The 21,280-nt window shown below is 38.3% G+C and overlaps 7 protein-coding genes across 13 annotated transcripts; 6 read left to right on the forward strand and 1 right to left on the reverse strand.

The window, feature by feature from the left end:
* Positions 1-2,163, forward strand: LOC17889307 (probable RNA-binding protein ARP1). 2 transcript variants are annotated; one of them, XM_006294537.2, is made up of 7 exons: positions 1-145; positions 330-566; positions 649-784; positions 951-1,101; positions 1,190-1,226; positions 1,325-1,640; positions 1,730-2,163. In XM_006294537.2, exons 2-7 carry the CDS (start codon positions 360-362, stop codon positions 1,855-1,857), a joined length of 975 nt encoding a protein of 324 aa, XP_006294599.1. In that variant the 5' UTR covers positions 1-145; positions 330-359; the 3' UTR covers positions 1,858-2,163. The 2 variants fall into 2 exon arrangements, with proteins under 2 accessions (XP_006294599.1, XP_023639991.1); XM_023784223.1 differs by having other exon boundaries at positions 27-110.
* Positions 2,164-3,927: 1,764 nt separating this feature from the next.
* LOC17888241 (two-component response regulator-like APRR9) lies at positions 3,928-6,608 on the forward strand. 2 transcript variants are annotated; one of them, XM_023784806.1, is made up of 7 exons: positions 3,928-4,400; positions 4,533-4,694; positions 4,788-4,918; positions 5,019-5,138; positions 5,314-5,612; positions 5,704-6,178; positions 6,290-6,608. In XM_023784806.1, the coding sequence occupies exons 1-7, from the start codon at positions 4,211-4,213 to the stop codon at positions 6,386-6,388; spliced, it is 1,476 nt and encodes a 491-aa protein (XP_023640574.1). In that variant the 5' UTR covers positions 3,928-4,210; the 3' UTR covers positions 6,389-6,608. The 2 variants fall into 2 exon arrangements, with proteins under 2 accessions (XP_023640574.1, XP_023640575.1); XM_023784807.1 differs by lacking the exon at positions 3,928-4,400 and having other exon boundaries at positions 4,613-4,702.
* Positions 6,609-6,899: 291 nt separating this feature from the next.
* LOC17888622 (metal tolerance protein 1) lies at positions 6,900-9,112 on the forward strand. The gene is made up of 3 exons (XM_006294291.2): positions 6,900-7,103; positions 7,688-7,754; positions 7,842-9,112. The coding sequence occupies exon 3, from the start codon at positions 7,842-7,844 to the stop codon at positions 9,030-9,032; it is 1,191 nt and encodes a 396-aa protein (XP_006294353.1). The 5' UTR covers positions 6,900-7,103; positions 7,688-7,754; the 3' UTR covers positions 9,033-9,112.
* Positions 9,113-9,818: 706 nt separating this feature from the next.
* Positions 9,819-12,503, forward strand: LOC17889586 (transcription factor bHLH70). 3 transcript variants are annotated; one of them, XM_006293428.2, is made up of 4 exons: positions 9,823-10,606; positions 10,978-11,574; positions 11,657-12,028; positions 12,127-12,503. In XM_006293428.2, the coding sequence occupies exons 1-4, from the start codon at positions 10,571-10,573 to the stop codon at positions 12,193-12,195; spliced, it is 1,074 nt and encodes a 357-aa protein (XP_006293490.1). In that variant the 5' UTR covers positions 9,823-10,570; the 3' UTR covers positions 12,196-12,503. The 3 variants fall into 3 exon arrangements, with proteins under 3 accessions (XP_023640058.1, XP_006293490.1, XP_023640059.1); XM_023784290.1 differs by having other exon boundaries at positions 9,819-10,606; positions 11,657-12,503; XM_023784291.1 differs by having other exon boundaries at positions 10,496-10,611; positions 11,657-12,503.
* Positions 12,504-13,126: 623 nt separating this feature from the next.
* Positions 13,127-14,744, forward strand: LOC17890028 (protein CURVATURE THYLAKOID 1B, chloroplastic). The gene is made up of 6 exons (XM_006295029.2): positions 13,127-13,431; positions 13,527-13,648; positions 13,764-13,850; positions 13,936-13,998; positions 14,302-14,339; positions 14,461-14,744. The coding sequence occupies exons 1-6, from the start codon at positions 13,272-13,274 to the stop codon at positions 14,516-14,518; spliced, it is 528 nt and encodes a 175-aa protein (XP_006295091.1). The 5' UTR covers positions 13,127-13,271; the 3' UTR covers positions 14,519-14,744.
* A 763-nt stretch (positions 14,745-15,507) lies between these two features.
* On the forward strand, positions 15,508-18,776 carry LOC17888244 (protein CCA1). Of its 2 annotated transcripts, none has more exons than XM_006293785.2 (8): positions 15,508-15,653; positions 15,763-15,845; positions 15,940-16,051; positions 16,169-16,230; positions 16,721-16,915; positions 17,013-17,177; positions 17,256-18,182; positions 18,255-18,776. In XM_006293785.2, exons 2-8 carry the CDS (start codon positions 15,807-15,809, stop codon positions 18,609-18,611), a joined length of 1,857 nt encoding a protein of 618 aa, XP_006293847.1. In that variant the 5' UTR covers positions 15,508-15,653; positions 15,763-15,806; the 3' UTR covers positions 18,612-18,776. The 2 variants fall into 2 exon arrangements, with proteins under 2 accessions (XP_006293847.1, XP_023639672.1); XM_023783904.1 differs by having other exon boundaries at positions 15,768-15,845.
* Positions 18,777-19,006: 230 nt separating this feature from the next.
* Positions 19,007-20,813, reverse strand: LOC17889488. Of its 2 annotated transcripts, none has more exons than XM_006295989.2 (4): positions 20,703-20,813; positions 19,830-20,118; positions 19,496-19,754; positions 19,007-19,400 (listed from the first exon to the last, which is right to left on the reverse strand). In XM_006295989.2, the coding sequence occupies exons 2-3, from the start codon at positions 20,104-20,106 to the stop codon at positions 19,510-19,512; spliced, it is 522 nt and encodes a 173-aa protein (XP_006296051.1). In that variant the 5' UTR covers positions 20,107-20,118; positions 20,703-20,813; the 3' UTR covers positions 19,007-19,400; positions 19,496-19,509. The 2 variants fall into 2 exon arrangements, with proteins under 2 accessions (XP_006296051.1, XP_023639946.1); XM_023784178.1 differs by having other exon boundaries at positions 19,007-19,403.
* Between the last annotated feature and the right edge of the window lie 467 nt (positions 20,814-21,280).

The raw sequence follows: 21,280 nt of genomic DNA on the forward strand, positions 1-21,280 counted from the left end.
TTTTGCATTCTCTCTCTCTCTATAGCCATTGTTGTCGTGGGTTCCCACTAGCAGCTTTCTTGTCTTCCTCCATTGGTTTCTCTCTTTTCCTTCAATCTATCAAAACAGAGGTTTTTGCTCCTTCTCCCATTGTTTCACTCTTTAGGTACAAAATTTTTAATTCCTTTCTTTTTCTTTCTTTGTATTCTGTGAGTCGTTTTCTTTTGAGTTGGGAGGGGTCAAAGTTTCAGTCTTTCTTTGGTTTTTAGTTCAAACTTTTGGGGTTTCGCGTTAAGGAAGCCTTAGAGAGAGAGAAAAAAAAGATTGAAACTTTCATGTGAATTTTTTAGGGTTTCTGAATTGGGGGTAAAAGCAATCAGATGACTCAACAGAGACAATTTCAGATGGAAGGTAATCATAATACTACTTGTACCAACGATACCAAGTTGACGAAAATCTTCGTGGGAGGATTAGCTTGGGAGACGCAGAGAGATACAATGAGGCGTTACTTTGAACAGTTTGGTGACATCGTTGAAGCAGTTGTCATTACTGACAAGAACACCGGAAGATCTAAAGGATATGGATTTGTATGTTCTTCTTCTTCTTTCTTTGTTTCTACTTCTCAGATAAAGTTTCCCTTTTTCTTAAGTCGGGTTTTGATTTGATCAGGTGACGTTTAAGGATGCTGAAGCTGCCATGAGAGCTTGTCAGAATATGAATCCTGTGATTGATGGAAGGAGAGCTAATTGCAACCTTGCTTGTCTTGGTGCTCAGAAACCTCGACCTCCTACTTCTCCAAGACATGGTTTTTAATTTTTTTACTATTTCTCTCTTTCTCTCTTTCTCTATAATGCAATGGGAACTAGCTTAGGGTGATTGAAAATATCTTATCTTTTGGATCTTCTTACTTGATTAACACGTGAAGGAGTCAAATTTTGTTTGATCATTTATCGAAGAAACTTGATTTGTAGGAGGAGCAGGGAGATTCAGATCACCAGGATCAGGAGTGGGATTAGTTGCTCCTTCTCCTCAGTTTCGAGGCTCTTCTTCTTCCTCTGCTTTTGTTCATCAACAGCAACAACAACACACTGGTCAATTCCCATTTCCCTATCCTGCTTACGGGTAAGCATAATCATCACATCAAATGAAAAATCGATTCTGGTTAATGTGTGTAGCAAAGCCTAATATGTTTCTATTTCTTCTTCTGCAGGTTTTCTGGATATTCTCAAGAGGGGATGTACCCAATGGTTAGTTAATTTCATATGATCTTTCACAATGTGACTTGTTTCCATTTCACTGATTTATCATCTTTGAAGTTCTTATGTATGTGTTTTGGGTTTTTCAGAACTACTACAATCATCATCTCTATGGAGGACAACAGTTTGCACCATATATGGGACATCCATCATCAGGATCAACAGGAATGTACCATGGGTTTTATCCATTCTATGCTCAATACAATGCAGCACAAAGTAGCAATCAGGCACAGGCTCAAGCTCAACATCATCAAGGTTACAGCTTTCAATACACTACTGCTCCACCTCCACCTCCTCTGCTGCAGTATCCTTACTTGCCTCATCAGCAGCAGCCTCCGCCTCCTATACTCTCCCTCCCAACCTCTTTGGCTCTATCATTACCATCCTCTTCAACTTCTGCCTCAGGTTTGATCTCACAACTCGATCTTGATTAAAAAACCATTGGACACATTGTTCTGAATCATGCTTGATTGTTTGTTTTGTTGTCTATTCAGCTGCAACCACAGCAACAAAAACAGTAGTGATTACTACAGCGACAAAGAACGCAGCAGCAGCAGCTGAAACAAGCACGAAAGATGGCCATGAAGCAATTACAACATCAACCATCAAGATAGAAGATTGATACAGTACTACTAGTACAATAGCCAGAGCAAGGGAAAAACTTCAGTGTACACTAACTCATCAGCAGTCTCTCCAACCAACGTTCTAGAAACATTCATTCATCGTTCTTAATTAGGAGTCTAGAATCTTAATTAGTATTTAGGAGGAAGAGGAAGGAGAAGAAGAAGAAGAAGAAGAAGAAGGAAACAATCATATCACATTCTTTGTTTTATTTTATTTTTGGTTGTTTAAAGATTCATATTGCATTTTAGGTTAAAGGATCAAGAGAGGGCATTGGTGGCTTTTCTTAAGATTCTTAGAGGAAGAAGAAGAAGAAAAAAAACATGGATGGATGCAGAAAGCATCATCAGATTATTACATTCATTTGGGGATTTTATTTTTCAGGTTCAAAAGAAATGTTTTATGTCTTCTTTTGAACCGAAACTGGATTTTTTAAGCTTCGGATAAGCTTAAAATCCCTTTTTTTCTCTTCACATTTGTAATTCTTGAAATTGTTATAATTCAATCACAATTTGCTTCTTCATATATTGCTTTAATCAGCTGGTTCGTTCATCGTTTGCTTTCACCTGTGCATTTTCTATTACTTATTTTTAATTCAAAACTGAAACTTTTTTTTTTTATGATTGATTTTGAATTCGCATGATCATGTTGTGTTAAAGGTTCACAAAGTAAAATGATTATTATCTTTGGATTCCAAAGGGGATCTTATGAAGACAAAATAAAAAGTACCGGTCAAAAGACCGTTGGAATAAACGGATCTTTTTTTTTTTTCCTTCCTTCCTCCCTCTATGGATAATATTTCACGACTACTATTATTAGTATTTTATAATATACCCATTTATTGTCTTTTTTTGTTTTTTTTTTCTTTTCTTATAACCAAAACAATTACAATATCATAGTAATTCTTTTTTCTAACTTATGTGACACTTGTTGCAGAAGAGACACACGAAACTCGTCTTTGTCTGCAATATATAAATAGAAAATGGACCCCAAAATAAAATAAAAAATATCTGGAATGGATATTTCAATGAAAACTTGGAAGATGAATGAAACAACCAATATAAATAACATATGGTCAGAAGGCCAGGCCTGTATATGAAAATCAGACTCAGGTTTCATTTTCACCAATATATAAACCAAATCAGTATGATGAATTAATGATGATTAAGAGCACTAAAGTGATGGGCTTTTTAAAAGCTAAGCCCTAAATGATTTGAAAGCCCAATATTGACGTTTGCATGTAAGACATATGTGTAACTAAGTTGGCCATAAAAAGCTACGAGCCTTAGATTTGTAAACACGCAACGCAAGAATATGTTTTTAAAGTTATTTATGTTTTACCTTCTGTCCTTATCATATACAGATGATATAGATCGATAGATATTTTTTTTCTTTATTAATTAGACGATGGGACTTTTTTTTCGACGCACAGCAAAGTGTATATAGATGGTTCTAGAATCCCTTGCGATATCCACAGAAAATTCATTAAATAACCAAAAAAATAAAAGTATTATTCCATTTAGGGTCCAAATTTACGAGGCCACTACAAAAATTTGATTTAATTAAAGCTAGTGGCATTTTATATAGAAAGTAATCAAATTGTTATTAATTCTCCCATTTGATAAGTTTAAATATATAATTTGCTTTATGAAAAAGAGAAAAAAAGGCCATCCAATTTGAATGATACATAGAAGAGAACAGCTGAAGAAAATAAATAAAAATCTCAACTTAATAAAAAGTTTAATAAAAATGGAAACCTTGTAAATCAAACATAGCCACACAAAGACAATAGAAACACACGTGTCATGCGCGTGACCACTAGATCATATTCAGGGGAATATGTTCACCTCCGTAGAGCAATTAGGTAAATGACACGTGTAAATGTGGACCTGAGAAGCAGAGGACCACCTCCACCGAATCAGCCGCGATACAGAGAAAATCAAAACAATGGCTCATATTAAGCCACGTCAGCTCAGTGAAGGCCCGCCTTTGCTTCTCACCGTTAATTAGATTTCTCAAATTGTTTATTGTGCTCTGCAGCTCTTATTACAACATACTACAAGTCTTCTTCTTTCTCGGTGTTAGATATTTTCGTGGTTGTGATCCAAAGATACCAAACTAAATTAATAGTTTCTTTTTCTTCTTCCTTCCTTCTTCATCTTCTCTTCAACCTCTGATATTTTTTTCTCTCTCTTTCTCTCTCCTTCAATCCTTTTGATCGGAAACGATTTATCTGAGCGGACTAAGATCTGTTTTCACCGAGATACTCGTTTCGTTTGCTGTTTTGTATTTTTTGACTTTTTTGGTGTTATCAAGTTCTGCTTTTTTTTGTTTGCTTTTTGAGCTTCGATTCGATGGGGGAGATTGTAGTTTTAAGTAGTGATGATGGTATGGAGACGATGAAGAACAACAGAGGCAAGTCCTCGGAAGTTGTTCAGTGGGAGAAGTATTTGCCTAAAACTGTGCTTAGGGTTTTGCTAGTTGAATCTGATGATTCAACTCGTCAAATCATCACTGCTCTGCTTCGTAAATGCTGTTACAAAGGTGGATTGATCTTTTCTTCATTTACTTATGATAAAGTTTGCTTTTTTTTTTTTATGTATTGATTTAGTTTGAAGATGTTTGACCTGTGAAACTAAAAAAAAAACTCGATCTTGCTTTTTTGATTTATTACAGTTGTTGCTGTTTCCGATGGTTTAGCTGCTTGGGAGATTCTTAAGGAGAAGTCACATAACATTGATCTTGTACTAACTGAGCTGGATTTGCCATCTATATCTGGTTTTGCTCTGCTTGCTTTGGTCATGGAGCATGAAGCTTGCAAGAACATTCCTGTCATAAGTACGATGGTGATCCCCAAAGTCCTTTATACCTCTGAAAACGCCTTTTTAAGAGATTTTTTGTTCTCATGTTTTTTTTTCTTGAAATGAATAGTGATGTCTTCCCAAGATTCGATAAAAATGGTGTTGAAGTGTATGCTGAGAGGTGCTGCTGATTATCTAATTAAACCCATGAGGAAAAACGAGTTGAAAAATCTATGGCAACATGTATGGCGAAGACTTACTGTAAGATATTTTCCTTTTTTGTTTTGGTGTTTTGGATTTTGTTTCCTTATGTTGAAGTTTGTAGTTTGAATGACTTATTGTGTTTTTGGTTATGAATCAGTTGCGTGATGATCCTACGGCTCATGCTCAAAGTTTACCAGCGTCACAGCACAACCTTGAAGACACTGATGAAACTAGTGGAGATTCCAGATATCATTCCGATCAAGGAAGTGGTGCTCAGGTATAGATGTTACCACCACTGAGTTGTTACATGATACAATCTATATGTTTTTGATTATATTTTGTATGAGTTGTGGTCACTCATATTGACACTGCATAGTATTGTCATTTTTCCAGAGTTTTTTGTTTATCGCATTTCATTAGAAGCTAATATAGTACACTTGCATATTATGCAGGCTATCAGCTACAATGGTCACAATAAGCTAATGGAAAATGCCAAATCACTAGATGACAGAGACGAGGTTAAGGATTCTGGTAGAATTGACAAAAAGCCTGAATCTTTTGATGTGACAATGGATTTGATTGGCGGAATTGACAAACGGCCTGAGTGTATCTTTGGAGACATCAGTCGTGACGCCTGTGTTGGTCCCGAGCTTGGACTCTCTCTGAAAAGATCTTGCTCTATTAGTTTTGAGAACCGAGATGAAAGCAAGCACCAAAAGCTTAGCCTCCCTGACGCATCAGCCTTCTTAAGGTTAGTGTGTTTCCTTGCTCGAAAAAGGGAGTCTCTCAAATCTTTTGATAAGTCTCTTAATGAATCACTAACTTTACTTATTAACTTGCAGATTCGAGAATAGCAAAGAAGCAGAGAAAGCCGTGGTTGCTTTAGAGGCGAGTAGTTCAGGGGAGCCAAAGACACCAACCGAATCACATGAAAAGTTAAGAAAAGTAAGATCTGATCAGGGAAGCGCCACAACGAGCAGCAACCAGGAGAATATTGGATCATCAAGCATAACTGGACAATGTGGGCAGAATGAGTTAAGCTTCAATCACCAAGTTATTCCGTCCGCGGTTACAAATCAAGTGCAAGATTCCCCCGTTCCAGTAGAATCAAATCGTTTGAAAGCTAGCAAGGAAGTAGAAGTCGGATCTCAAAGCACCTGCTGCAACACCAGCGAGGGGATTGCAGGACAAAGTAGCAGCACAGAGAAAAAACCAAAGGAGGAAGAAAGTGCACAACAACGTTGGAGTCGAAGCCAGAGAGAAGCTGCACTGATGAAGTTCCGGTTGAAGAGGAAAGATCGATGCTTTGATAAAAAGGTAAGAGACCCACAACAAGCTTCATCATAAACACTAAACAGCATCTGAATCAAAATACACAGGATCGAACTGATTCAATGGGGATGTATAATAAAAAAAAATGGATTACAGGTTCGGTACCAGAGCAGGAAGAAGCTAGCAGAACAACGGCCAAGAGTGAAAGGCCAGTTCGTGCGTGCTGTCAATTCAGACTCGTCTACTAAAGCCTGAAGAAGCTCAACGGAAAACAACTCCTAGAAGTTTGTCTCGATTTCTTTTGTTGATTTTAATATATTAGTAGAAAACTTATTTTAGTGTGCTTTGGTATGTTTGATTGGCCTCTTCTGAGAGAATTGGGGTCACTTTTGTATATATTCAACTCTGAGAAGTGAAAATGATCAGGCTTAGCCAAAACCGTAACTTGATAATGATGTTCGTTGTTATGTTGAAATTGAAACTGGTGGTTCAAAAACTAGTGTAACATAGATATAACCCAATCATTAGGCTAAACCGACACTCCGAACCAATCGCTTGATTGGAAACCGGATAAAAAAGCCGCTTGATTGGTTTGGTTAGAGATTCAAATTTCGCCGGTGAGAGAACCAATCATTGAATATAAGAAGACAGCAAATATTACGGTCCATAGATATCGTCCACGTGTTCCTCACTATTACCGTCAAAGGAGAAAATAAAAAATAAAAAACAAGAATGGAACCATAGAGATTCGAAAGAGACTTGAGAGAGATCTCCCGAAGGAGATAAGAGAGAAAAAAAGAAAAAAAAATAGAGGGTTTGGTGGATCTCTCATGTAATCGGTGCTCCCCGATTTTTTTCCTTTTCTTATTTTTAAAAAAGCTTTCTCCTTTTGGCCGCCTCTACCCTGCCCAGAGAGATTCTTATACAGCTGAATCTTCAATTTGGTTACTTGAATCTCGACTCTCTTCTGGTGAGTCTCTCTCTCTCTCTCTCTTACTTTGGCTCTGTGCTAAAGGTAGGGTTTTCAATTGCTGCTGCTGCTTTCTGAACCCTTCTTCTTCCTCACGCGGCCAGCCACGTTTTTTTTTGGGGTTTGGGTTTCCTTCAAAATCTGACTTTTATTATCTAGAATTGGTCTTGTGGGAGACGTTTAGATTTTATTATTGTATCGTACTTGAACCAGTATTTTCTGATGCATTATGAATCGTGTTAGGGTTTGTGATTCTTCACTTTCTGACTCTGACATCTGGAATTGGTCTGATTGGGACACTTTGATTCTCTTTTACTGTTGTTTATATATTAGGGTCAAACTTGATTCAGTCATTTTTTTTTGTGTGTGTTGTATCTCTTTATTTGTATTGTTTTGGGTTTCGACTCTTTAAGTTGTGATGATTATTATATGGTGTGAAACCGTTGACTAGTTTGTTTTTAAATTCCTTTCTCTGTGTTTGCTTGAAGTGTTCCTCCTTCTGTAGCTGTAAATAGTGGCATACATGTCCTCTTCTAATGATTTGATCTTTCTGGTTATATTTGCTTTCTTTTTTGTTGAAACAGATTACCAAATTCGGAAAGCTATTCTTGTGGCTCATTTGAATTGGGATTCCGTTATCTTATTGTAAAGGTAACTGATTTGTGGTTTGCTTCTTGACTTCTCTTCAGCCTTTTTTTGGTTGTTTTCTCATTTTCCCTTAACCTTTTCTCTTTGCAGATGGAGTCTTCAAGTCCCCACCATAGTCACATTGTTGAGGTTAATGTTGCAAAGTCTGGTGAAGAAAGAATTATTGCTGGAAGTAAAGTCTGTGGAGAAGCGCCGTGTGGGTTTTCAGATTCTAAGAATGCTTCAGGGGATGCCGCAGAACGCAATGCTTCTATGCGAAAGCTTTGTATCGCTGTCGTGCTGTGTCTAGTGTTCATGAGCGTTGAAGTTGTTGGTGGCATCAAAGCCAACAGTTTGGCCATACTAACCGACGCTGCTCATTTGCTCTCTGACGTTGCTGCCTTTGCAATCTCGCTGTTCTCATTGTGGGCTGCTGGCTGGGAAGCGACACCGAGGCAGACTTATGGGTTTTTCAGGATTGAGATTTTGGGAGCTCTTGTGTCTATCCAGCTCATTTGGTTGCTCACGGGAATTCTGGTGTACGAAGCCATTATCAGGATTGTCACCGAGACCAGTGAGGTTAATGGATTCCTCATGTTTCTTGTTTCTGCTTTTGGTCTAGTGGTGAACATCATAATGGCTGTTTTGCTTGGACATGATCATGGTCACAGTCATGGGCATAGCCATGGTCATGACCATCACGATCATGGTGGAAACCATATCCATGGGGTGACTGTTACTACCCATCACCATCATCATGATCATGGTCAGAGTCATGGTGAGGACAAACACCATGCTCATGGGGATGTTACTGAGCAATTGTTGGACAAATCAAAGACTCAAGTCACGGAAAAAGAGAAAAGAAAGAGGAACATCAACGTCCAGGGAGCTTATCTTCATGTCCTTGGGGATTCCATCCAGAGTGTTGGTGTTATGATTGGAGGAGCTATCATTTGGTACAATCCGAAACTGAAGATTGTGGATCTAATCTGTACGCTTGTCTTTTCGGTTATTGTCTTAGGAACAACCATCAACATGATTCGAAGCATTCTAGAAGTATTGATGGAGAGTACACCCAGGGAGATTGATGCTACAAAACTCGAAAAGGGTTTGCTCGAAATAGAAGAAGTGGTGGCTGTTCATGAGCTTCACATTTGGGCAATCACAGTGGGAAAAGTGCTATTGGCTTGCCATGTCAACATCAGACCAGAAGCAAATGCAGATATGGTACTCAACAAGGTAATTGATTACATCCGCAGGGAGCATAACATTACTCATGTTACGATACAAATCGAGCGCTAAAAGAAAAGCTAAGATCTGATGAAGAGTTTTGTATCAGCATTCTCATTAACAATAATTAATAAAGTTTCTACCTTTTTCCACTTTCTGTGTTCCTCTGCTTTATAGTTATGTGTCATGATCGTTTGGTTGTGCACAAGTAAGCATTATTCCTCTTCAAGGAAGAAACTTTTTGTCCTTGTTTCAAAAAGGGTGAAAGGACACAACTGCTTAGAACTGATACGTCATCTTAACTTTTCTGAGATTAGGTCTGCCTTCATTTAAGATTCATTATCTTCCTAGGAGTCACAGGGCTTGTGATTGTGTTAGAAGCAGAATCTGACTGATTGCTAGGGGTTTAATTGATATGTCACAAGTGGGCCATGTTTGTCCTGAGAGTAAGTAACCAGAGCTTTAAGTTACATCAACAAGTACACACAAAGATGAAATCTCCAAACCCTAATTTGTTGATAAGGTCTCTAAAGGCATTCTTTAATCAAAACTCAGGTAAAGGTTGAACTTTTAATTATTTTACTTTGGTTGGCTTCTTATCACAGTAGTATGAACGAGATCTCCAGAATGCAGACAAATTTATTCGTGTGTTCTGGGAAATTTGTGTTGGATCTTGTTTTGGCTGTGTTAGACTTACCACGTGAGATAAACAGAGGCCACAATTGCGAACATGGATAAGGTTTTTTCTTGTGTTGTGAACTTAGTAAGATTGAATCTGAGTTCTTAAAAGAGAGATAAATTTCGGATTTGATCGGTGACAAAACGTAGTTCTTTGGAATCAGATGTAAATGTGCAAAAGAAGTAAGGGACAAAAAAGGGATTCTCACCGTTTTATTTTACAGCTCGTAAATACACAAAATCAGATGAAAATACAAAGATATTTGCAGGCAGACACTGGTTAGTACCCCTAAAGCCAAGGCATCGACGCTTGCATGTTTAACAGATAAGAAGCCACAATTCACGGGTTAACGACTCGATCATGAGTGAACACAGAGACTTCAAAAGTTTCAGTTTTTATCCATTGGGTTGCAACAAAAGTTGAAAGCTTTTTAATGTGAAAACACAAAATCAATGGAAACTCTCTTCTGCTTCTTCATCTTCTTCATCTTCCGTGTGTTAACAGAAGTCCCCACAATTGTCTGTCTCCGCTGCCAGACAAAACTGCCACAGCCAATAATGTTTCTCTGAGGGACCTTTCTTCTGTCAGAGACTCTTTCTCCCTCTCTCCTCTTTCCTCTTCTTGCTCTGCTCAGCCCTCCCACCAACTCATCTTCAGTCCTCAAACAAACATCTGGCTTCATCTCTTTACCACTTGTGTTTTCTTTCCTTTCTCTTTCATATCTCATTTTCAATTTCCCAATTTCTCTTCAACATCATCACAACAGTTTAAGACCCCTCTTCTTTATAAAGCTAAAAGCTTTAGCTTCAGAGACTTTCATAACAAGACGTGAATACATAAGTTTCCTGTTTTTAGTTCATTAAACCTCTCACATTTATTTCTTCCCATCATTGTCCTAGAGGAGAGAAAGAAAAAGAGCTCAGCTTTTCAAATGGAGAGGAGTGTTCAAGGACAAAACAAGCTCTGTGTAATGTATCTTATCTCAATATGGAACGTTTTCGTTTTCTTCTTTCTTTTAATCTTTTCTTTCAACTATTGATTCTGTAATCAAAGGATGTGGACTTGCATTTACTCCTTCCAAAAGAGTCCACAATGGTTGCATTCAATGCTGTGTATGTTTGTTATACCGAAAACACTAACAAATCTGCTCTCAACTGTTTCCCTCTCTTTGAAACATTCCATTTTTCATCCTAATTTTGTTTCTCTACACTGACCCACTAACCAAAACCCACAGTAGAATTTAACCAAATTTAATATCTTTTTGAAGTCTCACTTCTTTCACTTTCTCTCACTCACTTGGTTGGTATCTCCTCCCTCTGCTTTTTTTTTTTATTGCAGTCTTTGGATCAAAAAGTGAATGTGAGAAGAAGCCTACAAGTTCAAGGATCTGTAGAGAATCATCAAAGCTTTGCCTTTGAGGAAGAACAGTCGTCAACTGCAAGCTTGCTGCAAGATACAACGATTCCATTTCTACAAATGCTGCAACAAAGTGAAGAACCTTCTTCGTTTTTGTCCATCAAAGAACCAAACTTTCTAGCACTACTATCTCTCCAGACACTTGGAAAGCCTAATTGGGAACTCGAAAATTATCTCCCACATGAAGTTCCAGAGTTTCATTCACCGATCAATTCTGAAACCAACCACTACTATCAGAATACATATCTGGAAGGAGTCAGTGAAGCCATCTCAGGCCAAGAACTTCCGTTCAACCCGCTTCAAAATGCTAATTCAAGACGCAAACGGAAGAACAACAACCTGGTGACATTGATGAACAAAGAAAAGAGAAAGAGAAGGAGAACAAAACCAGCAAAGAACATAGAAGAGATGGAGAGTCAAAGAATGACACACATTGCGGTCGAACGAAACCGCAGACGCCAAATGAACGTTCATCTCAACTCACTCCGCTCCATCATTCCATCCTCCTACATCCAAAGGGTAATAAACCAGACCCACATATCAAAGTTTCAACCTTTCGTAATGTCGAAATTCCTTAAAACTAAGGTTGTTGTTTTGATAGGGAGATCAAGCGTCAATAGTAGGAGGAGCAATAGACTTCGTGAAGATCCTGGAGCAACGCTTACAATCCCTTGAAGCACAAAAGACAACTCAACAGAGTAGTGATAGCAAAGAGCAAATTCCAGAAGATAACAATCTCAGGGACATTTCGTCGAACAAGTTGCGTGGGAGTAAAGAAGAAGAAGAGAGTAGCAGGCTCAAAATCGACGCCACAGTGATAGAGAGCCACGTCAATCTCAAAATCCAATGCACGAGGAAACAAGGACAACTTCTAAGATCAATCATTATGCTCGAGAAATTTGGATTCACTGTTCTTCACCTCAACATCACATCTCCAACCAATACATCTGTCTCTTATTCCTTCAACCTCAAGGTACTTACTTTTATAAAACACACACAAAACCCATTTAACAAAATCATCGACATTGGTGAAAAGATTAAAACTTTTTTGTTTTTTTGCAAAATTGTCAGATGGAAGATGACTGCAAACTGGGATCGGCCGATGAGATAACGGCGGCGATACGTCAGATATTCGAGTGATGGATTAATTGAATTAAAAAAAACACTGAAACGTCCAAAAAGAAGGAAAGAAAAAGTAACGTCCTTTGGTAACTTCGTTTTCAAGAGTGGCGAAAATTAAATTCTAAAATTTGGTCGTATGTAATTGGAGTCTTCTCGGCATGGAACTTGACTTCGTTTTTTCTAGGCTACTCCTACACAACTTGGGGTCCTACTTGATATTATATGTTTATGCATATGTATTTCAAGTTTGACCTCTCTGTCTCTCTTGTATTCATGAATCTTCATCATTGTCTTTCTTGTTTTGCCTCTCTCTTGGGGTTTTGACTTTTTGGCTCTACTAAAAAAAATATCTCACCTGCACATACTCATTAAAAGGCATGGGTCTACTGAATGTTCTTCTGAGTAATTGATAGGCTTATAGTTAAGAAGCCCACATTCTTTTGGTAGAATACAAACAAGGCCCATTGGATCAGTTACTTAAAGCCGATTTTACATTTAATAGTCATTCAGATGGTTTCGGATTTAATCCCATAACTTAGAATATGTGAAAGAAGTCAACAAAATTCATCAATGGAGCTATCTATCTAGTACTTACAATCACTAAGACCCCCTAGACAACTTCTTTTATATTGTAGAGAGAATGTAATCAACAAAAGTTGTTATTTTGCAGTATAACAAGAGAACAATATATGTTATCCAATTTATTAGTAAAAGTTAAAACTTGGATTGAAAGTTATCTTCTTCATTCCAAGTTATACAAAGACAAGATGAATTCTTTTTTTTGTTTGTTTTCTTAAGAATTGAGTCCAAATTATATAAAAGGAGCAAAAAAAACCCAATTCTATCTATCCAATGAGAACTCCAAGATCGTCTCAACGTACGCCACGTCAGCACTATCCTGATCGGGAAACCCAAAACGAGTGGTCGAATTGGCTCCGACTGGTCACAGAGAAACCATCTCCACAATCCCCAAACCTCTCTCTCTCTCTCTCAACACTTCTTCTCCATTAATCTTTAGATAATACCAAAATTGTTTTCTAATTTGTTTAGTTTCCTGTGGGTGATTCTTCTGAGGCTCGAAGCTCCCAAAAGCCATGGCTTCCCTTTCAGTCTCTTCTTCTTCGACCATCATCGATTCAAGAGCTCCTCCTTCTCGGCAAGCCTCCGCCTCTTCTCCGTCGTGTATTTCACTTCCCACGCTTCCTCCTCCTCCGATTCAGTCTCAGAACCGCGCCGCCAAAGCCACTGCTTACTGTTCGTTCTCCACTCTCCACAAATCTGTAACCTTTATTTACTTTCATTTCCCGGATATGAATCGTGTTTAAAAATGCCAACTTTTCGAATTTTAGGTCGGAAGATTGTGAGGAACGTTGTCACCAGAGCTACTACTGAAGTTGGTGAAGCTCCTGCCACTACTACCGACACTGAGACTACAGAATTACCTGAAATCGTCAAGACTGCTCAACAAGCTGTAAAAACCCTAACTTTATCTCCATTTCACAATAAACCCTATAATGATTGATTCTGCTTTCGTGTTTCTGTGTGTTGTCTCTGCTATGAACTGAATTTGGTTGTTTGGATTGAAGTGGGAGAAAGTAGAGGACAAGTACGCTATTAGTTCTCTTGCCTTGGCTGGTGTTGTGGCTCTTTGGGGATCTACTGGAATGATTTCGGTGAGTAGAAGAACCATATTCCCATCTTGGAAACGTTACCCTTAGTTTCCTTTATTTAATTCCAGAATTTGATTTTGTGAAATAGGCAATCGATAAGCTTCCATTGGTTCCTGGTGTTCTTGAACTTGTAGGCATCGGTTACACAGGGGTGAGTTTCTTCTTCTTTGATCTTGTCTTTGTATAATTTGAATCTTTCCTAGGTTTTGGGTTTCATTAGAGAATTGTTTAGCGTTTGGTGAACTCGTTGTGAGGATTTAGATGATTCATCAGCATCACTTTGAGAATTTAGGATTAGTCCTCTGATTCAAGAATCCGAACAGATGCGATTTAGTCTATTCATATTTGGATCTTACATTAAAATTGGAGTACTGCTTCTCATGAATCTCAAGACAAGTTGTTAAGTTGCATGTGTGATGGACCTTTAACATGTATTTTTTGTTTTTGGTTGCAGTGGTTCACTTACAAGAACTTGATCTTCAAGCCAGACAGGTTAGTTGACCAATTCCTTATAACCTGATAAAATGCTTCAAGTCAGTGCTTGGTGTCGTGTAGCATTGAGAATTACGAAACTCAGATTCTCGAGGAAATGGTTTGTTTATGTGTGTTTCAGGGAGGCTCTGTTTCAGAAGGTCAAGGACACATACAAAGACATATTAGGGAGTAGCTGAATCAAAGGATGAAGAAGATGAGCCCTTTTTGGGGGCCATTTCATGAATTCGAATGAAGGATAGCAAAAGAATCTAACAGATCCCACATCTTTCCTTCTTGTAACTAAATAATTTTCATCCTCTCTCTATCTATGGTCTTTTTTGTTATAGCTCAAAATGTCATCCATTTATGTCAAGTGTTGTAAATTCCTCAAGACTATATATGAGATGTTTATTTCATCTTCCATGTCTCAAGACTTGGTCTCCATCAACCGTCTACCCTTAACCCTTCATGCATGGTCTGAACAAATTTTGTAAAATACATAATCCTTTTATGGGATGGGACGCTCATGATCCCACTAATGCATCTGTTTGTGTTTGTTTTATTCCTCCTATCTTAGGCTTAGCTGTAAATTCTTGAATTGCTTGCAAATGGGGGAATCTGCTAATGGTCTCTCTCTTCTCAGCTTAAAGAACAAAGCCTTTTGTTGGTCCAAAACATGTATTTATATGGGCCTGGCCCTATAATGCTTTCGATCCATTAGAGTACATAGCGCGTGTCGTGGACTGGACGGTGCGCGCGTCCCAATGTTGGAGAAGCAGTAGGAGTCTAGATTCCCGGGTCCACTGATGGTTCTAGCGAATGGGACACGTGTCGACAAACTTGTGGAAGAGATGAACGATCTTATGTAGGTCCCACAATATCAAGATATTATGAAGTAAATGACAATTTTAACCTTTCAGGTATCCCCTGAACTCGTGGCCTAGATGCGGAGAAGGTTACGAACAAGTTGTGTCGGAGATGGATAAGAATGTAAATTACGTAAAAGCTGATTCATCGCATCAGCCACTAATATATTGACATATGGCAGTTTCTTTTGTAGCCTTAAGAAATAAAATAGTTTTGGAGGAGGACAAAGATAAATTATAGTGGCTGAGATTTTTCCATTTTTGTAGCTTTTGGTCTCTCTTTTTTTTTTTTTGCTTGAATGATCAAATAAACCAAACTAGTCTCTTGCTTCTTCTTCTTCTCGATTTCTTATTGTTTTTCAATATCAGATTCTGATAACTATTTTTATTTTTCCACAAAAATGGGATCTTCATTGAATCCAAGCTGAGTTTGGTTTCTTCAACTGAATCGCTCCCTCTCTCTAAGGTACTTACTTACTAAATCTGAAAATGGTTTTTGTCTCATCTTCTTTCTGATTTCTCAATTGATGAAAGAACCTTACTTTATTGTGTTTTTTTTTTTTTTTTTATTAAAGAGAAGATCTGAAGTTGTGTGTATAGCTTGAGGAGGAGCTTAGAGATGGAGACAAATTCTTCTGGAGAAGATCTTATTATTAAGGTAATTATATTGAAATTTAGGGAGATTATTTGTTAGGTGTGGGAAAATGATGGAGGCATTAAGTGAAATTTTTGTGTTAAATCATAAATTTTAGACGAGGAAGCCATATAAGATAACAAAACAACGTGAAAGGTGGACTGAGGAAGAACATAATAGATTCATTGAAGCTTTGAGGCTTTATGGTAGAGCATGGCAGAAGATTGAAGGTTGATTTTTTATATTTTTCTTTCTTTAACATCTTTCTGTCTTTGCCATAGGTCTCCCTTGTTTTGTTTTGTTCAAAGTCAAACTCATTTACGTTTATTTTTTTTTCATTTGGACAGAACATGTAGCAACAAAAACTGCTGTTCAGATAAGAAGTCACGCTCAGAAGTTTTTTTCCAAGGTAAAATCGGTTAATTTTTGAACCATCTCTTCTCTCATCTTCGTTGGCTTATGGTTAAGACTTATTGAAGACAGGCAAGTTTTCTCCTTCTTTTGCTTTATTCGAGGGATATAGATTACGTATTAGAGTTAGTGATGAGTACTAAGTCTAAGAAATGAGATAGACATTTTGTCTGGTGTCTGGCTTTCTGCCTTTGTGTTGTTTAATCCACACACATGTATATAGCATCTTCAGAAGAATGTTAGTTTCTCTTGAAACTCAAGGGAGAACCACTTGTGCCTTCTTGAAACTCTTATTGATTCTGAGCTAGTGGCAGATGTGGGCTAAGTCCTAGAAATTTCTGTTTCAATAACCATTTTAATATGTTTATTGTTCCTTGTGATAAGCCATTGAGGTAAACCATTTTGTATACTCTAGTTCTGTCCTTTAAACTTGTTAGTGTCATTAGATGTTTGTTTAGAGGGTAACAAGAATACTCTCATCCTCTCAGGTAGAGAAAGAGGCTGAAGCTAAAGGTGTAGCTATTGGTCAAGCGCTAGACATAGCTATTCCTCCTCCACGGCCTAAACGAAAACCAAGCAATCCCTACCCTCGAAAGACGGGAAGTGTAACTACCACGATGTCAAAACCAGGTGTGAATCATGGAAAAGATCCCCTCGGATCAGAAAAAGTGTTGCATCCTGAGGTGATTTTCATGGTCAACGACATCTTCTTTTTTTTTGTAGTGTGTCATATTGTTCCTCATGTATAATTGATACAGACTGTGTGTGCTTTGTTTTTAGATGGCCAGTGAAGATCGACAACAATCAAAAGCTAATGAGAATCTGCAGGAAGACAACTGTTCAGATACTCATCAGTCCCTCTCTGCTGCATCCTCCATGAATAAAAGTTCTATAGAGACATCAAACACAAGCATTTTTCGGGAGTTCTTGCCTTCACGGGAAGAGGTAAAACCAATCTTTCATTTTTTTTAGTTGATCTTTAAGATAGTACTTTTCTTGACACTTTATGTGGGGGAAGAACAGGGGAATCAGAGTAAAGGGATAAGAAAGGACTCGAATTCGGAGAACCACTGTGATTTGAATGCAAAATCTTTGGAAAACGACGTGGTAAATAATGAGCAAGAACCTCAGACTTATCCAAGGTGTATCCCTGTGCTAGTGCCGATGGGGAGCTCAATAACAAGTTCTCTATCACATCCTTCTTCAGAGCCAGATGAGAATAAGGCCCCCATACATAGTCTTCCCCGCACAGTTGCAGGCGACTATGAGTCCTTTCCTAACCATATTATGTCAACCCTTTTACATACACCGGCTCTCTATACAGCTGCTACTTTCGCCTCATCGTTTTGGCCTTCTGATTCTGGTGGTAGCCTACCTGGTCAAGGGAACTCACCTCCGAATCTGGCTGCCATGGCTGCAGCCACTGTTGCAGCTGCTAGTGCTTGGTGGGCTGCCAATGGATTGCTACCTGTATGTGCTCCTTTTAGTTCTGGTGGTTTCACTAGTCACCCTCCAACTACGTTTGGACCATGCGGTGATGCAGAGTACACAAAAACAAGTGCTTTACAACATGTTTCTGCGCAGAGCCGAGAGAGGATAGATCAAGAACACTCTGAGGCATCAAAGGCTAGATCGTCACTGGAAACAGGGGAGATTGAAAATAAGAGTAAACCAGAATGTCATGAGCAGCCTTCTGCAACAGCTGAGACTGAGGGTTCAGATGGGGCAGCAGGCAGAAAACAAGTTGACAGGTCTTCGTGTGGTTCAAACACTTCCTCGAGTAGTGATGATATCGAAGCAAATGCATCAGAGAGGCAAGAAAATGACACCAATGAAGAGGTGAAAGAAATGAATGAAGACACTAATAATCCTCAAACTTCAGAGTCCAATGCACGCCGTAGTAGAATCAGCTCCAATATAACCGATCCATGGAAGTCTGTGTCAGACGAGGTACTTGCACTAAAGATTAACTTCCTTGATTTTCTCATACTAGTCTGCTGAAACCAAATATTGTACATTCAGGGTCGAATTGCTTTTCAAGCTCTCTTCTCCAGAGAGGTGTTACCTCAAAGTTTTACTTACCGAGAAGAACACAGAGAGGAGGAACAACAACAACAAAGATATCCAATGGCACTTGATCTTAACCTCACATCTCCGTTAACTCCAGGTGATGATCAAGAGGAGAAGAGAAACACAGGATTTCTTAGTATCGGATTGGGTACTTCAAAGCTGATAAGTAGAGGAAAAACAGGTTTCAAACCTTATAAAAGATGTTCCATGGAAGCCAGAGAAAGTAGAATCCTCAACCCCAATCCTATTATTCATGTGGAACAGAGAGACCCCAAACGGATTCGGTTGGAAACTCGAGCTTCGACATGAAACTCTCTATTTATCTGTTTTGTATGTATTAAAACTTTTCAAGATCACTGCTACATTTTCTTTGTCGTTTTGAGGCCTTTTGTATTTCTTTCCTTGTCCATAGTCTTCATGTAACATTTGACTGTATTATCAACAAATCATAAACTGTCTAATTTTTTTGTCTAACTTGTTTGAAGATGTGGCACAATACTATTCTTGTTGTTTTAGAGCTCTCCTGATCGCAACCTCACTGAAAGGGCTCTTGTCCTTGAGCACCAGTTTCCTAGAGCATCCTGGTTCTGTCTTTGGTAAGAGTCTTATTAACCCCACTCTCATATTAAAAAAAACTTCTCAATTTCTGGAGAAACTTAACCGGTTTCTCTAGTATTAACCAAACCACAGCGAAACAATATCAATCATTTTGAACAATAAAGTATTCTAGTCCCCATCATAATCGTCAATACATCTTTTCAAACAATTCGCCATCTCACGCCTTATGCAAGGCATCAAGATAATAAGTAGCCAATTATGATGTGATAAGAAACAGAGAGAAACACCAATCCAAGTACTCAGTCTATCAGCTAATAAAGCAATCCATTCATCATTACAATACAATAACAATCTAACCATATACTAACATTTACTCTAAGAACCATATACTAACAGTCTAAAGAACCACTCTCCAGTTTTACGGATTCCATAGAGTAAAAGCGTGGTGTCACATACTCTTAAGAACCACTCTCCAGTTTCACCTTCTATTTCCAGACTACAACCGCCACTTGAATCAATCAGTTTCCTCATCTTCCTACGCTGCTAAGTTTCCAGAAACACAAAACCTCCTGTGAGTTATACAACAACAACATGACATATGAGGCAAAACTACACTTTAGTAAATGAGTAATGACCTGATAATGGTGTGTCAGTTCTTGTTGCAATGCATCACATACACTGCTTTTCCCATCACATCTGGCCTTGAATACTGGTGGAGTTTCCATCTGCTGTCTTCCCTTGGAGAAGGCTTCAGCACACAATGCATGATTCCACCGATCATCCTGCTGCGTCCTTGAACCCATTTGAATTCAGAAGCTACAGGAATCTGATGCGATCCAATGAACAACCACTGGCAGAACTCTTCCCTACTAGAAAACACAAACTTGAACTTACCTGCAATGAGAGTCAAGATATAACCATAAGATGAAATAGAGATGGAGACTCAAAAGTGAGTGACAGAAACTATACTTGACCGCCAAGGTGGGGTGCAAAACAACTCTTGAGAGGGGCGAGGAACTCCGCTCTCCTTTTCAGCCTTGAGCAAGTTGAGAATCTTGGCAGCAACAGGTGAAAATTCAGTAACCGATGCGTAACAGTTTGCCAGAACAAACGGAATTTTGGATTGTGAATCCGAATTAGCCATCTCTAGGCAACCCTCGCTACAGTATTCTAAAGTTCTCTCAGGCTGTCTTTGGCAGTCCCATCGCACACATTGTAGTTCGTAGTTGTCAGTGAGGCTAACCATGGTTTAGCAAACCTGAAACGTTAATAGAGATGAACGTTAAGTTCAATACCAATAGGACCACAATAATGAACATAGGTTGAATATAGCAACTAGCAAAGGAGAAATCAATATCAATGATGTAACATTAATGACTACAGTGGTTCAATAGAAAAATTCCAAAAGAGATCATCAACTAAGAGGAATAGAGCATCTAATGGAACACCTAAACAGCAGATCATTGTTGAAAACTGCGATATCTAACTAGTTGAACTATCAGAAAAACAGATGATGATTCGAAAACCTAAAACGAACAAGGAACTTAAGAATCGCCGATATTCCAGCTAAGAACTGAGCAAATAATGGAACACCTAATTAACCAGAAGCATCATCCACAGAACATCGTTGAAAATTACGATACCTAAGATACCTAAGAACATCAGGGAAACCAAAAAACAGATCCTAATTATCATCATCATTCTCCACAGATGATGATGATTCGAAAAACAAAGATGAACAAGAAGAATCGGAGAAATTACAAACAAGAAGAGATCAAACTAATCATGCAACCTACGAATCGACGAAACGTGTAAAATCGAAGAATCGATAGAAACCCTAACCCTTTCAGAATCGGAGAAATCTACAGCAGAGTCGAGACTCGAGATCAGTTCCTCCTCTTGCGCTCTCACAATCGCACTACTCTGCTTTCTATTTTTCTTTTTCTTTCTGTGGAGAAGAGGAATGTTCCAGAAACCTTTAATATCATCTCCGTCACTTGCTTTGATGGGCCTTCATGTTAAAAGCCCATATTTTAAAAATTAGCCTTTTAGTGTATGATTGTGAGTGTTACTGTTACCAAACGGTAGTCCTAGGCATCGTAACGGGAGAGTCGTCTCCTCCGTTCCCAAGTTTTTATGTTGCGAAGAGAACGAGTAACCTTTAGATCTGACACATTCCGTAATTTTTAATCTTTGTTTCGCGACAAATAAAAAAAAAATACTTGTATCATACGAATACGTAACAAAGAGTAATAGAACTATATAGTAAAATAATTAATTAAAAAATTGATCAAAACAAGAGATTAGCGTTTTGGAGTAAAAATAGGAGAGCTCGAGGTCCAATGGTGCAAAGTGTTAGCTATTCAACGGACCATTAGTCTCCTTTTCCCCAACTTCTATATTAACCTCTCTCTCCACCG

Source organism: Capsella rubella, unplaced genomic scaffold (genome assembly GCF_000375325.1).
Source record: "Capsella rubella cultivar Monte Gargano unplaced genomic scaffold, Caprub1_0 scaffold_4, whole genome shotgun sequence".
Taxonomy (NCBI): Eukaryota; Viridiplantae; Streptophyta; class Magnoliopsida; order Brassicales; family Brassicaceae; genus Capsella; species Capsella rubella.

Bases quoted from the DNA above. Each gene is read 5' to 3' on its own strand.
- LOC17889307 (XM_006294537.2), top strand. From the start codon at position 360: ATGACTCAACAGAGACAATTTCAGATGGAAGGTAATCATAATACTACT. The intron at 567-648 runs GTATGTTCTTCT...TGATTTGATCAG, and splicing joins GATCTAAAGGATATGGATTT to GTGACGTTTAAGGATGCTGA. The intron at 1,227-1,324 runs GTTAGTTAATTT...TGGGTTTTTCAG, and splicing joins AAGAGGGGATGTACCCAATG to AACTACTACAATCATCATCT.
- LOC17888241 (XM_023784806.1), top strand. From the start codon at position 4,211: ATGGGGGAGATTGTAGTTTTAAGTAGTGATGATGGTATGGAGACGATG. The intron at 4,919-5,018 runs GTAAGATATTTT...GTTATGAATCAG, and splicing joins ATGTATGGCGAAGACTTACT to TTGCGTGATGATCCTACGGC. The intron at 6,179-6,289 runs GTAAGAGACCCA...AATGGATTACAG, and splicing joins ATCGATGCTTTGATAAAAAG to GTTCGGTACCAGAGCAGGAA.
- LOC17888622 (XM_006294291.2), top strand. From the start codon at position 7,842: ATGGAGTCTTCAAGTCCCCACCATAGTCACATTGTTGAGGTTAATGTT.
- LOC17889586 (XM_023784290.1), top strand. From the start codon at position 10,571: ATGGAGAGGAGTGTTCAAGGACAAAACAAGCTCTGT. The intron at 10,607-10,977 runs GTAATGTATCTT...TTTTTATTGCAG, and splicing joins AAGGACAAAACAAGCTCTGT to TCTTTGGATCAAAAAGTGAA. The intron at 11,575-11,656 runs GTAATAAACCAG...TTGTTTTGATAG, and splicing joins CATCCTCCTACATCCAAAGG to GGAGATCAAGCGTCAATAGT.
- LOC17890028 (XM_006295029.2), top strand. From the start codon at position 13,272: ATGGCTTCCCTTTCAGTCTCTTCTTCTTCGACCATCATCGATTCAAGA. The intron at 13,432-13,526 runs GTTCGTTCTCCA...TTCGAATTTTAG, and splicing joins CGCCAAAGCCACTGCTTACT to GTCGGAAGATTGTGAGGAAC. The intron at 13,649-13,763 runs GTAAAAACCCTA...TTTGGATTGAAG, and splicing joins TCAAGACTGCTCAACAAGCT to TGGGAGAAAGTAGAGGACAA.
- LOC17888244 (XM_006293785.2), top strand. From the start codon at position 15,807: ATGGAGACAAATTCTTCTGGAGAAGATCTTATTATTAAG. The intron at 16,052-16,168 runs GTTGATTTTTTA...TCATTTGGACAG, and splicing joins AGCATGGCAGAAGATTGAAG to AACATGTAGCAACAAAAACT. The intron at 17,178-17,255 runs GTAAAACCAATC...GGGGAAGAACAG, and splicing joins TCTTGCCTTCACGGGAAGAG to GGGAATCAGAGTAAAGGGAT.
- LOC17889488 (XM_006295989.2), bottom strand. From the start codon at position 20,106: ATGGTTAGCCTCACTGACAACTACGAACTACAATGTGTGCGATGGGAC. The intron at 19,755-19,829 runs GTATAGTTTCTG...CTCTCATTGCAG, and splicing joins CACCCCACCTTGGCGGTCAA to GTAAGTTCAAGTTTGTGTTT.